The sequence below is a fragment of the Hyaloscypha bicolor genome, assembly GCF_002865645.1.
Source record: "Hyaloscypha bicolor E unplaced genomic scaffold K444scaffold_141, whole genome shotgun sequence".
NCBI classification, from domain to species: Eukaryota; Fungi; Ascomycota; class Leotiomycetes; order Helotiales; family Hyaloscyphaceae; genus Hyaloscypha; species Hyaloscypha bicolor.
This window is the reverse complement of record NW_020194643.1, coordinates 528,326-542,067: the sequence shown is the minus strand read 5'-3', so window position 1 is coordinate 542,067 and position 13,742 is coordinate 528,326. Positions and strand designations below refer to the sequence as shown.

The following is a 13,742-nucleotide window of genomic DNA, read 5'->3' as shown; positions in this document are numbered from 1 at the left end:
GGCCAACGCGAGCTATACACCAACCTTAACGGTCTGACACCCCCCCCCCCCCCCCCCCCCCCCCTTTTTTTTTTTCGCCTCATCCAATCGCTTCGTTGGAGCCGGAGCATTTATTTTACATAGTCATCATATGTCTTGGAAAGTGCGTCCCTAATAAGAGGTAGGCACCCAAGTAAAGCGGCGCGCAACCCCTTTCCTTTTCTGTCGTGTGGTGACTGCATCTTTGCTGCCCACGACATAAGACTGCAACTAGCCGTCGAGGAGTCCAAATTCCGAGGTTTGTAGGGGAGGTGGCTGCTTTTATTGGGAATTCGCGAACCAACATGCGAAAGTAGTATTCGCGGGAGGGTTCGTTTCGGCTTCGTGCTCCCGGGTCAATGCATATTGTCGAAAGCATTCTAGGAAAAGACCGTAGTTAGCCAAGGGAAGTGGTTTCAAGATCGCTGACTTTGTACGGGCACTTTGAGTTGGGGCTCATAGTAAAAGTGGGCGCGCGCGACTTTGTCGTAAGCGCTAGGAAGGCGGCCCAAAGAAAGGAGTAAAAGAGCACCGGGGCTGGAGGTTTACCAAAAAATCAACAATCAAAATCAAAAATTGGTTTGTTGTAGTTTATAGTGCACTTAACAGGACACGAGGCTTTTTCGGGAAAGCGCCACATGTTGGAGTTACAGGAAGTCGAGATGAGGTCGTTTCGGGTAAGGCGTTTTAGTACGACGTCAGAGCCAGCCCCAACAAATGGTTTCCGGCTCACGCGAATGAGATATCGCAGTTTACTTCGTGCTATACTGCGTCATCTCTTGAAATTGGTATGAAGACAAGACTTCATCGAATTGCTCATTCTACGAGCGGGGAAGACATGGTGCTCTGCTGCAACTTAGTTGCCGGCTCAAGCGAATTGAGGATAGCACGATGGTACATTGCTCAAAGGTCTTCTCCTTGTAGCTATGTTATTTGGTCACACTGGTGCTATGGCAGTAGCTGCAAGGCGTGATAACGGATTTCCCACCGCCAAATGCTGGGGATCTGAAAGCTGGAGCGGGGATTATGAGAGCGCTGACGCTCTGAATGAGTGTCATATAATGGCGATGATGCGATGCTCTTGTCCAAACTTGTCCTTTCGAATTCGATAGTACTCTTCCTTTTTGGCATGGCATTTTGTGTTTTTCGCACATTCTTCGAAGTTTCGGAGGCATTGATCTCCTGTCAGGCGGAAGATGCCCACCCTTCGAAACTCCCCATCTTTACCCGTTGGCTCCAGGAACAATCCTATGACCCGCGAACCAGAATTGTAACCTCGGACAGGGAGGGCGTAGAAATTGTATAGTCGAGTTATTGGTTGGTTGGATTGGTCAAACGTCGTATGCATATCCTCGTAATCGAGTCCCATCTTCGTCTCAATGTCTGTTGCGTTGATAACCATGTAAAAGCCGTCCGCGGCGATCTTAACAGTCACGTGTATCAGTACCTCACAGCTAAGCCTAAGAATTCCGCTCTTGATTTCACCGAGAGGGTCGAGTCTAGACGGTTTGACATGAACTTGGATAATCTTGATATTCCAGCATCCTGGACCGTACTTCTCGATGTTGCGAAACTTGATCTGGGAATCAACCGACGCCCACGACCAACTCGGCGTTCTATACGGCGGAGTTGTTGCATTGAAGCGGTCAAAAGAGACCTCCCAGCAGAGTTGAAGCTCTAAGTCTTCCCGCCAGAGACCCGCCACGTACTGTTCTTTGGTTTGGAGCTGAAGGCTCCGAGCAAGTCCGGAGATGGCGACAAGCTTATCGCTGCTTTTCGTCAAGTGACATTCGGAGTACATCTCAACGAGGGACATCCACATCGACTTTGAAATAAAGCCTTTGCGAAATGAGTTGCGGCCGTACGGACGGTACAAGATCGCTGCTGGTAGTCCATCAGGGAAGGTTTCGCAGGCTGTTTTTTGAAGACATTCCCAGAAGACTTCCGTTGAAGTGAAGTGCAGAGTCCGCCGAGGCAGCACTCTCTCTTGTAACGCCCAACCACGCTTAGATAGCGGCATTCTGGCCAGACTGCGTTCATACATCAGTCTTGGTACAACGTCGTAAAGTACCTTCTCGCCGCAAACCGTCATCTCGACTTGGCACTTAAGGCTCCCTCCTCGCTGGAAAAAGCAACCAATGCGTCCATCTGATGCACCGGAAGCCGCTATATTGAGGGTTGAACTGCCATATACGCCAGCCATCGACGAAGCTTCTCTATCCCAGTCATCTGCGTCATCTTGCACAATGCAAAGCGAGTCGATCCAGAGATAGTCAATTCCAAATTCTTGAGTGATGCGAATAGCGTCAAGAAATGTTTTCAGCAATGCTTCTAGCGGAATTCTTTGTTTGAAGTTCTCTATGGTGGCCTTTGTCAACGTAAGATATTTGATTTGTCCCCCTAGGACGGTCATCAGTTCAAAGTTCTCGTATCATGTCAGGTCTCATAAAAGTAAAGACTAAAATTTTAGGATGCAAAGTAGAAGAAGCTGTACAGCTACCATAAAGTGTGTGGGAAGGAAATAAATGAGCCCAAGGTACTTACAGCAATGACTTAGGGTGGCATATTTCGGTTTGATCTTGAGTTGGCTGGTGAGGATTAGATAGGGGTGAGTGCCATTGACAGAGATGAGACGGGTAGGTAAGAAGTCATCAATGGGAGCATTGCAAAGTCTGTGAGTATTGCAGCAACGCCTCATCCACTGCTCAGCAAGTGGTAGAGCATCGCGCGAAGTCAAAAAGCATTCTTTAGATGGGGCGCGGAAGGCTGCTACATAATCAGCAATTTTGGAAAGGCAATAACTTGAGTTGGTTAAACTTACTAGGGCCGAGAGCTGGGACGATATCTACAAAAAAGTTTTGTACCCCATGGCCGAAGGACAAATGCAATATCCAGCAATGTTTTCGGTGAATGGGATTGACATCTTTTCTGTCGAACACAGCATTTTGAACTTTAATACGACCGCCAAGATCACCAATCCCATCGCCCTGTTTCTCCTGACGGCTTTGCCTACTATCTTCTAGCCGTTCCTGATCAACGCTCGCCAAGAACTGGGCACAGAGGGAACACCCTCGTTTTGCCGAAGACTCAAGAACAAAGCTACTGCCGCAGTGAGGAAAATCAATGTGATCATCTTCGAGCATTCGGGAGAGAATTGAAGACCAATTGTCACATATAAATTGGCACTTCACACACAAAACAGAAGGGGGCAGCCTCGATTGCCCAGAATCAAAGTCGAACAAGGACCCATCATCTCCATCAGACTCTCCACCACTGGTCTCTTCAAACACATTCTCTTTTGCACCTGCCACTTCGAGGGCATTACACTTCTTCCTCTTCCGCGGTGGGCCTGCTGAGCAAGAATCACTACCGTCTTCTCCCGGATCCATTTCTACGATCAAAATTTTGGGTTGGAAGTCTCGTAAGGATACGGTGGGGCGGTACCAGGAAGCAGCCTACCTGCCAAGCAAGCTCCGGGGCAGATCGATAGTTCGACGAAATGAGCACCAGATGAAGGATGCGTGCTCGGTTTCTCGTTTTCGAGGATCTGTTGCAGCCTCACGAAGCGTCAAAATGGATCAGCTAAAATGCAAGCTCGGCAAGCCACCCGGCTATAGCCGCAACTCCGATCGTGAAGTGGCTGGGTGACTTGCGTAAGGACAGATATCTAGAAAAATTCATGAGCACTCAAAGTAAAGAAATATGTATAATTGACCGAAATGGAAGGAGTGTGTCTTCCAAGAATGCCTTCAACCTTTAAGCTTGCTTAAAGTTAAAGGGTTTTTCGCACTTGGAACGATGCTGGAGCTTCCTGCTGCTTGTTAAATCACATGACTTTTGATTCGCTACCTCGCTAGTGTGGCTTTTTCTTGCTATTCTGATTGGCCGGCACTTTTGGTAGAGAACAACAACAAAAAAACATTTTTGGGGGACTAGTAGGGCCTAGAAGGTATAATTAGACTATCTTTATTTTAATAATTTAAAGCTAAAGAAGAGAAGAGGATCTCGAAGGGGCTTTAGAGTAAGGGGGAAAATTTACTTAAGCCTCAGGTATATATTTCGCTTAATTATTAGCCTGAGCTAGCTAAGCTAGGCTCCCTTACTAGTATAAACTATATCTCGCTGGATAAAGGAATACTAAGGAGTATTTAGCCTTACTCCTAAGCTTTTATAACCTTTATATTTCTTTTCTAGCAAATTCCGGAATTCTAGAAATCTCCTTTATATATCTAGCTAGTTCTAGTCTTAACCCTTGAGGCTGGAGTGGCTTAAGCACATAGAGATGGCGTATTTCTCCTAGTCTACAGTCGTATGTGACGGCAATTCTAGTATTTCAATCCATATATCCCAAAAAAATCAAAAGTCGGCTCCGTATAGAGTCTGCTGGTGGCAGAACCAGATCTGAGCTATTATAATTGGTTCTTTAAATCTCGGAACCGGATTTTCTTGTTACTGCTCTTTAGCAAACGATCACCAATCGAGAACGCGGAATCGAGGACGTGGATCTCAACAAACTGAACCAGCTGCTGCCTAAGTCTTTCCCACCTAGTATCCGACATAGCTACTGACAAAGCGGCTAGAACCCAGCACTAGTATGAGATAATCAATTAATCAACCAGATCAGAAAGAGCTACCTTTCAGCGGAACACCCGGTTGATCAAATTTTGGGACCCAAACTCTGCGATGTCCATTCGACCTTCCCATCTCCATTCCACGATCTCGATTCTCCGAAATCATTTCTGTTATTCAACGGAGCTTCTCCACCTCCTGCCTTTTCCCCACCGCGAGGCCGAATGCCTTTGTACACATCCCGCGGATGCAGAAGGCCTGACGTTCGTTCACCTTTTCCCTTCCTTCTCTATTGGCCCAGACCTCCATACTGAGATCCTCTCCAACCCATACTTGGTTGATCCCGCCCACTAGAACCCTAGTGCATACTGAAAAATCTTGAAAAGGCAGAGCTTGCCAGTTGGACATCATGTGCTTTGTCAGGCCTTCCTGATCAGGTTTAGTGCCGGGTTCTAGGTCTATATAATCTCCCTCGTCTTCCACACTTTATTCACTCTAGACTTCTACAAAATTCCATAATCTTTACCCTCAATTCTTAACCTATTCGCTCCATACGGACCTTCCCAGAGTGAAGCTGACAGAGCTTCCTTCTGACGAGTACTTCCCCACCTGTCCGCTCCGGCAACTCGCCAACCCGTCCGCCAATGCGAAAATTATCTCTTCCATCATCCAAGTCTCCCATACGCATGCGTAAGCGGCGTGCTTCTTGTCTAATCGCAGAATGTCATCGCCACCGCAAATCCTCGCCCACTCTTCAGAAGTCTCCACGACGACCTTCGTGAATCCTGCACCGGCTGCTGTGGAACTGGTACAGACGACTGTAGAGGTCTGGAGAGTCAACACTATTTGCTCTAGTTTGGACTCCTTGGTCTGAGAAGTGAAGAGCTTGTCTGACTTACCTTGGTGGTGGTCGCCGTAATCTTGCTGTTCTTTGCGTTGAATTTATATGGCATCGCTCCTAGTCGCAGATGATCATGGAGCGGACGTTTTTGTGTATTTGAATGTTGTCCAGGCTACAGCAGAATGCTGAAGAATGCCAAGTGATATAGATGTTCGAGTGAACTCGAACGTTCTTGAGTGTGCTTGTCAACGTTAACGGATGCTGACTGGATGTATGCTTTCGATTATGTCGGATGTGCTTAGACTTTTGAACCTGCTTCTGAAATTGCTTTGGAGAGCGCTTGTCTTGAGGTCTTATGAGTCGATAATGGGTTCTTGGACCGTGGAAGCTTCCAAAGAGCTGTGATGATATACTGAGCTCTGAGGGGGTGGGTTGTGGCTTGAGAATTCCTAGAAAACTGCGTCAACCTAAGCTGACGTCTTATACCTGTTGATTTGTACCCCAGCATGCCGGCGTCAAGGTCTGCTTCGGCACTTGCTTCAACAGTGCTCGGAATAGTCGTGGGGATTTGATTTTGGACTTTTTGGGACCGCAAAGGGATGGATCTTGCCCAGTGCGTATATGTCGTGTACCTCCGCAGAGGCGAAGTCCGTTTGGAAAGGGGTTTGTACAGTACCTTAATGCGCAATGATGAATGAGACTTCCATTGAAGTCGTGATGTCTGAGCCATGGGGAACAACGACTCGGATAAAGTCGTAAATCCTTGGGTCATATGGAGTAGGGCTGTGTCTTTGTCTGGGGGAGCAAGAACCGTTAATGGAGAAAGAAGACGTCGGCTTCGGTTTATTTCGGGTGTTCTTGCAAGCTCTGGGAGAATGGAGGCCGATGGTGTTGTTATATTGCTGTGATGTGAAGGAAGAGAGAGGGAGAGAAGGGAAGTTGGATGAGGCAGCTGCTCTGTTGTAACTGCCGTTCTGAGTGATGTAATGGGCAATGTGATGGGCAATGTGAAAATTCTAGGGCAGGTAAGTCCCAAAAGTTTCCGGACGTCGAGCTTGTCAAAAGAGGAAGTCGCGATGCACCACTTGTTTACGTGTGGTACTCAACCCTCAAGTCCTTTATTCATTTTTTCCGTCAGCCCACCTAGTATTTCCTGGCTATAGTTGTCTGACCAGAGAATGATGACTCCAGTTCTGCAGTTTGAAGTAGGCACGATAGGCATTAGAACTCCCCGGCCCAGTAAATATACGGCTTTAGGGGGTTGACAGAATACTATATCGCAACCAAAGTGACCGATCAAGACGCATTAGAACGGGGAGTCTTTTAGATCCTGGCGTTTATGTCATTACAGAGGGGGTTTGTTGTAGGTAGAAGAATTGTTTCTGGTTTTAGGAAAGCTCTTGAATCAGCGGCAAAAGATTATTCTTGTTCTTCGCTACGTATTCTTGAGCACATTATAGGAGTGTCCAGCGCTATATTGCTTTAATTTGAACTTTATACCTTAACAGTTGGTTTGCTTTGTTGGTTTGTAATTAGTGCGGCATATGCCCACCGTAATTGAAGTCGTTGCCCTTGTAGGAGCGATTAAACACTGAAACCCTCTCTCCTAGCCTCTCCAATCTAAGCACGTTCACACCCTAGCCCAAATAAATTGAAGCTTAACGCGGGGTATGGAAGCTCTAATACAGCAGTTGAGGCCCAGCTCGTCGCCAGAAAATTTTGATCGAACCTCTATCCCAGCATCAGCTCGCCAAGGGGTCTCAACCTATACTATTGGCAGCATTACTAAGGATGGCATACCCAGCCTCAGCATCTCTTACACTCGAAACGGAGGCAAAAAGAATGCTTTCTTTTCCTCCAGCCCAAGCGGTTTACGCAAAGCTCACATATTCTCTCTATACTGAAAGCCACGTCGGATACTCGGTGAAAAATAGACAATATGGCTCTCTATAAAGGCCAGGAGTCATTTTGATAATCGATAAGGGCGAATTCTCATTCCTTAAGGGATTGCCTTAGGCTATATTGGAGTCTGTAAAACACGTAATAGCAGGGTAATGCATAAGTAGTCAAAATAAGTAAGCCATATAGTAATGCTTGCAAGTGTAACTGATTTTCAAGAAGAAATTCAATAAAAGACTAATTAATGCCCCTTTTCAAAGCAACAAGTGTCTCCCTATATATTTCCTAGTGCTTAGCCAAGCATACGAAACCCTTTACTTGATTAGAAATATAATCCCGTATAATTCATATAATTCCGATATAAGCATTACTTAAAATAAGAAATTAGATTTATAATATCTAACATTTGCCCATATATTATTATATGTGCCTATTATATTAACTTCCCTTCTAGGCCCTTATTTTCAAGAGGCCTTAAAAAACTGCAAATAGCTTTATATATACTTCTCGAAACTTTTCCGGTTCTTGATTTCTCCTAAAAACTCTTTATATATACCTCATTATTATACTAGCTAATGAATTTAAGAATACGATTTACTAAACTTACTTATTTAACTTGCAAATTGCTTTTAGTAATTTCCTTTTATAAAGGTAATATAAATATAATATATATTATTAGCTATAAAGTTTATTTGATTTTCTAGTTAGTTTATAAATTCTATTTTAGTCTTTATTCGCAAATTAGTTATTTCCTTTTTAATTAAAAAGCTTAGAAAAATTAATTCGATTTTTTAGTGTATTTATAAATTCATTCTTTTAAATTTTCTGGGTTCTGGCCATCCCACGTGACAAGGGTGAGCAAACTTGACAAACAGCTATCATTTTCTCCAGATTTAACACCACAACCCCCAACTGAACGCACAAAAATCATGCCGGTAAGATTGCACCATTTGGCACACGTTTGAGATCATACTGACCCTTTCCCCACAGCTCATAATCCTCACCGGCTACCCCACATCCGGGAAAACCCATCGCGCAAAACAACTCCAAACCTACCTCCAGTCCCGAATCTCCTCTCTCCCCACCACCTCTCCCTCCTCCAGTCTGCGCGTGCACCTAATATCTGACCACACGCTGTCCATCCCGCGGAGCGTCTACAACCTCGAAACGAAATCCCAACACGAGCGCTCCAACAATGCCTCGGAGAAAGACGCAAGGGCCACGATCTATGCGGCTGTGAAGAGAGTGTTGAGTACCAAGGATGTGGTGATCCTGGATGGCGCAAATTATATCAAGGGGTGGAGATACCAGTTGTATTGTGAGTCAAAGGCGGTGAGGACGCCGCACTGTGTGGTTCATGTAGGCACGCCGGTGGAGAAGGCGAGGGAGGTGAATGATGAGCGGTTGACTGGGAGAACTGCCCTGGCTGGCGAAAATAGCGGAGAGGGAGAAAGTAGAGAGGAGGAACAGCCGTATGAGAGTGAATGTTGGGAGAACTTGGTTTATAGGTATGAAGAGCCGAATGCGATGGCGAGGTGGGATGCACCGTTGTTCACGGTACTGTGGGAGGATGAGATGCCGCCTTGTGAAGCGATTTGGGAAGCGTTGGTGGGGCCTGATGCTGAGGGCGGGAAGAAAGCCGTCAGACCGAATCAGGCTACCGTGTTGAAGGCGCCGAGTAGTGAGGATTACCTTTACGAACTGGATAAGAGCACACAGGCGATTCTGAATAAGATATTGGAGTGGGCGAAGGATCATCCTGGGGAAGGAGGTGGAGAGGTCGCCGTTGGAGATGGTGCTGATGAAGAGTTGGTGGTGGAGTTACCAGCAAACTCCGTTGGCCTACCAGCTTTGCAGAGATTGAGAAGGCAGTTTATAAGTCTGAATCGGCAGAATGCCGTGCCAGTCAAGAGGATACGAGAGAGTTTCGTCGGATACTTGAATGACTCCTTTGAGGCTGCATAGACACTGGATATGGATGGGCATTATAGGATACATTGTAGGATACATTGGAAAGATACCCCTCGGCGTTTAGGTAGGCAACATAGCTGATGTCTCTAGTCTAGGTTTCCTAGAGTTTTCCACTACTTGATCCCTGAATCCACTTCACAACATCCTGTCCCCATTTCTCCCCTTTCATATCGTTACTCAGAAGAGCCAGGGGGGGACTAATATGATTATGGCCCTCCATCTTCATGAAATCAAGCCCACATCCCCATGTTTTCTTCCATAAAGCAACAAAATCTTCTGTCGGCTGTCCGATCTCATTCTCGGGATCAAAATCTCCCAATAGGACCAACATCTTCGGCACACCTACCTCTTCTCTCGACTTTCCAGACTTAGCAATTGCTTCAAGTAACCCATAAGCGCAACGGTGGCTAACTTCCTCCATCGATCCATAATACAACTTCAACGTCACAAATCGATACTCATCTACATTTTTAAAATGCAGAGGCACAGACTGCTCAATAGCTCCTTTCAGCGTAATCGCCGAATTGCCAGAAATATAAGATCTCCTTTGCTCCAGAAATCTTGGCTCAAATAGAAACGTCGAGATATGCACACCACCGGCTGAATTCCCACAGATATAGACATCTCTCTTGCCGTCCCCAGCGTACGTCTCCAGCCACTTCAGCACGAGAGAGACATCTTCGCCACCAGAAGGGAAAACAGCATCCTCGCCTCCAGTCTCCGAGTTCACCCGTCGGTAGTCTGCAATCACTGTTGTAATTCCACGTGATGCGAAAAAAGCGCCAAGGTTCGCATAAACCAGACCCTCAGGAACCTCAGGGATAATCTTATCGCCTCGGATGAGACCACCGCCGTAGAAGAAAGCCAGAATTGGAGAGCTTTTAGAATCTTCTTTTGGGTGGTAGAGATCGAGTTTTTGCCGGGGATGAGAGCCGTACGGTTCAGTTTGGGGTGGGATGGCGTGGACTGCGGCTTTGTTCTTCATCAGGAGTGGGACGAATGTTTTAATGGTTGCTGGGAGGACGGCTGGGATTGCTTGGCCGACGGAGTCGTTGAGAGCTTTGATTTCGTCCATTTCGGATGGTCTTTGGTTGGTTGTTGATGGTGGACGTCTGGGACAGGGGTCTCTACAGCGCGTGGTGGGGCACGTGGTGGGGCACTCTCGCTTCTGGAAAGGGGCACGTTAGGGATTTCCCAACTTCAGCGGTGACAACCTCCCACCTTTATATATCCTAGAAAGTTGGTGAAATGTGCCGGCTCGTGGATACCAAAACTAAGTTTTCCTCGCGTTTTCGGCCGTTCAATCTCGGAACCCGCTCGGCCTTTCGCTCTTTCTTGTTCCGTCCACTTAATCCACCCCCGCATTGCGAGTTTCCGGCCACACTCCACCTTTTGGTTTCCAATCCAGACTCGGGCGACCACATCGGCAGTCAACCCGTTCAATATGTCCACTTCCATGGAGTCAAGACAATGGTATAAGACGACCAAGGAGATGGCAGGCTCCTTTTATTCAAGATTAAGCTGTGCGGATCGTGCCTCAAGAGCTCCAATATTTCCTGCCACCATAAAACCCCTCTAAAATGGCCCCAATCGAGCATCTCACGGCCCCGCCAGGGAAGTCGGATCTGGCTTACGTTCTTCCCTGCTACACCGGCGAGCTATGGACGATTCCCACCTCGAACTCGACGATGCGCCTGCTGGTTACGGGCAAAGAGACAGACAACGCCTTTGCTGTTGTAGGAACAGGAGGAACATTCGACAAACCGATCGGCTTCCACTACCACAAAGAAGCACATGACGTCTTCCTCTGTCTAAAAGGTAAGATTAACGTCTGGGCCAACGATAAAGCTCGCTCCTTGGGCCCAGGAGATTTTGCCAGTGTCCCTCCAGTACGTTCTCCCAACCCAAAGCAGAACTGCGAAAACTGACGTATAAACTCACAGGGCACAATCCACCAATATCAAATCGATTCAGCGCACACCGAATTCATCGGCCTGATCATCCCCGGCGGCTGGGAAGAATTCTTTCGCTTCATCGGCGAGCCCTACGTCGGACCCCTCTTCCCTACCAACGACCGCCGAAATCCCTTCGAAGTGCTGATCCCAAAGCTCATGGCTGCAACCGAGAAATTCGACATGATACCCGTGCGTGAGAAAGCGCAGTTTGATCCTCAGCCTTGGGACGGGACGGAGAATAAGCTGCCTGGTGTTTGTGAGGATGGCGGGTATTATTTGAAAGAGGGAATGGGCGAAAAGTGGGCAGTTGGTGGAACGGTGGTTAGACCGTTGGCTACGAGGAAGGAGACGAATGGGCGGTTTAGTATTTATAGTTTGGAGGGGAGCTCGTTGCAGGCTGGGAAGGGTTTGAGCAAACCTGTGGAGTTTAAGGAGACGCACCATGCGATATATACCGTGGATGGAGTTGTGAGGCTGCTTATTGATGGGAGTGAGGTCAAGACGACGGTTGGGGAGACGACTTTTGTCCCAGCTGGAGCCAAGTGGAGCTTTGAGGCTGAGAGTGTGTATGCGAGAGCTTACGTTTTTGCGAATGGCGGTGGCATTGGTGAGATCCTGCAGAGTTTGGGTTCGAAGTACGAATTCCTGTCGGTGCCGACCGATGCTGTGGCGTGGGATGAGAGCAAGTTGAAGGCGTTAGAGAGTGAGTTAAGGTTTGCTGTTATATAAGCTTGTATAAAGTATGACTTACGGATGATTCGCCCCTGATAAACTTTGCTTGTGGCTTCCAGCTCTGTCTTCCTCTCAATGCAAGTGCCTTGGATGCAGAATCTATGCAAAGCCTGACATTTCAGTAATCTTGCGACTTACTCTTTCATAATGTATGGAGAGTTCATTTGACTAATGCCCGTTTGTACAATACATCTCCCTTTTAAAGTGGAATGGTCATGGGTGAAGGAAGTCATGTGACTCAGCAGCTCGCAAATGACCCATTTTTTCACCCCTTCCCTTCACCCACTTCTCACTTCATCTTTCTCATGTGTCCGGATAACTCCCAATCCTTGCATTTGAAACGGCGACACTTGGGGAAGTGATTCAAGCTGAGAGGCAAGGCTCGCAGCCCTACGCCAGAAACGCTGCAATTGGCCGCCTATTTTTCTCGCCCCAGTGCCTCGATGAGGCTGAGCGGCTTAACATCACCTCTCCAATCAATATGGGCAAGAGATCGCCATTGGGCGATTCGAACCTTTGTCAGACTTTCATCCGCAATGGGCCTATTAAACATAACGACTGTTGTTGCCAACATCGTGGTCATACTCGTCAAGACCGGACAACAGTTCCACAAGATCTTTGAGCGCTTCCAAGAGGAACAGCACAGCCTTTCATGCTCCAGCCCGAATGCACTGTCCTTGCGGCTGCTTCATCTCAGGTTCAAGCCCTATTCCTGGGCGGGAGCTCTTAGAGGACAAGAAAAGTGCCGGAGGCTGTGGTCAATGCTTTGGAGCTATCTCTCACTGGCTGTACAACGACTCTCTCTGTATTGACTAAAGAGGTCGGGAAGGCAGTGAGGCATATTGAAATTGCATAGACTTTGAAAAGGAAGCAGAAGGCGAAAGAAGTTTGGAAGCAGGATACGGTGCCAAGCCTGGTTCAGCAGCTGAGAGGTCAGAGTGTGGCGTTATCCTTGATGAAGGCGACGGATAGATGAGCCTCCAAACTAAGACTCATAAGCTGAACTTTCCGACAGCACCTCGATGGAACGGATCTCGGCTATCCTGGAATCAGGAAGTCTGTGCTTCGACCATATCGTAGAAAACGCCGAACGTATACGACAGTCAAGAGCAAATAAGGCTTTTCCCGCCTCGATCGCGGAACTTTCACTTATTGATGGGACAAGTCTGTACGATTTGCTGGGGAACAAAGCATCGGACCGGAATTTCCCGGTTATGTCAAATGACGAGATGGGCTTGGAACAGTCGAACAGATACGAGCTCGCTTCAGGAACATCCACTACAGCTTCATCGACTTCGTACTCAAATTTTCTTCTTCTTAGAAGAATGATGTAGTCCTCACGTCAGCCACAGACAGTAGATTATCCGTCAAAATTCGGTCTCTATAACGGGTACTCTGGAAACATAGACCCTACTTACGCCGAGATCGACCCCAAAAGGATCGAAGACGATGCCGATGACGGCTTGGACAGACATCCCAATAGCGGTCCCTGTTAAACTTGAGCGACCATCCTGATAGGCAAAAGGATAGCTATGGTGTGGATTTTGGCCCCTCGAGGAATCCGTATGCAAATCTTTTTCCCATGCGGAAATAGAAGTTCGACTATTCCACCCCCGGCGACAGCAGTGAGTATGAGTTATTCTGTGGTTGAAATTGGAAGCAGATTCACATAGATCCTTTTAGATAGCGTGGATATCTCCGTTGTCTAGCTTCCCAGCCAGACACTTGCCTGGTTCTTTGGCGCTATACCATCATTG

General features: G+C 47.2%; 5 protein-coding genes across 5 annotated transcripts; 2 read left to right on the top strand and 3 right to left on the bottom strand.

Moving 5' to 3' along the window:
* Positions 1 to 1,072: 1,072 nt before the first annotated feature.
* K444DRAFT_635186 (HET-domain-containing protein) lies at positions 1,073 to 3,407 on the bottom strand (the record flags this gene model as incomplete). The annotated part of the gene is made up of 3 exons (XM_024883832.1): positions 1,073 to 2,418; positions 2,563 to 2,784; positions 2,840 to 3,407. 3 exons carry the CDS (start codon positions 3,405 to 3,407, stop codon positions 1,073 to 1,075), a joined length of 2,136 nt encoding a protein of 711 aa, XP_024730642.1.
* Positions 3,408 to 5,494: 2,087 nt separating this feature from the next.
* Positions 5,495 to 7,018, bottom strand: K444DRAFT_618925 (uncharacterized protein). The gene is made up of 2 exons (XM_024881422.1): positions 6,628 to 7,018; positions 5,495 to 6,453 (listed from the first exon to the last, which is right to left on the bottom strand). Exons 1-2 carry the CDS (start codon positions 6,648 to 6,650, stop codon positions 5,727 to 5,729), a joined length of 750 nt encoding a protein of 249 aa, XP_024730641.1. The 5' UTR covers positions 6,651 to 7,018; the 3' UTR covers positions 5,495 to 5,726.
* A 1,110-nt stretch (positions 7,019 to 8,128) lies between these two features.
* K444DRAFT_145816 (RNA polymerase II Elongator complex associated protein-like protein Kti12) lies at positions 8,129 to 9,345 on the top strand. The gene is made up of 2 exons (XM_024870559.1): positions 8,129 to 8,262; positions 8,318 to 9,345. The coding sequence occupies exons 1-2, from the start codon at positions 8,257 to 8,259 to the stop codon at positions 9,290 to 9,292; spliced, it is 981 nt and encodes a 326-aa protein (XP_024730640.1). The 5' UTR covers positions 8,129 to 8,256; the 3' UTR covers positions 9,293 to 9,345.
* A 53-nt stretch (positions 9,346 to 9,398) lies between these two features.
* On the bottom strand, positions 9,399 to 10,373 carry K444DRAFT_646647 (alpha/beta-hydrolase; the record flags this gene model as incomplete). The annotated part of the gene is made up of 1 exon (XM_024885226.1): positions 9,399 to 10,373. The coding sequence occupies one exon, from the start codon at positions 10,371 to 10,373 to the stop codon at positions 9,399 to 9,401; it is 975 nt and encodes a 324-aa protein (XP_024730639.1).
* A 505-nt stretch (positions 10,374 to 10,878) lies between these two features.
* Positions 10,879 to 11,982, top strand: K444DRAFT_541119 (RmlC-like cupin; the record flags this gene model as incomplete). The annotated part of the gene is made up of 2 exons (XM_024875766.1): positions 10,879 to 11,187; positions 11,242 to 11,982. The coding sequence occupies 2 exons, from the start codon at positions 10,879 to 10,881 to the stop codon at positions 11,980 to 11,982; spliced, it is 1,050 nt and encodes a 349-aa protein (XP_024730638.1).
* Between the last annotated feature and the right edge of the window lie 1,760 nt (positions 11,983 to 13,742).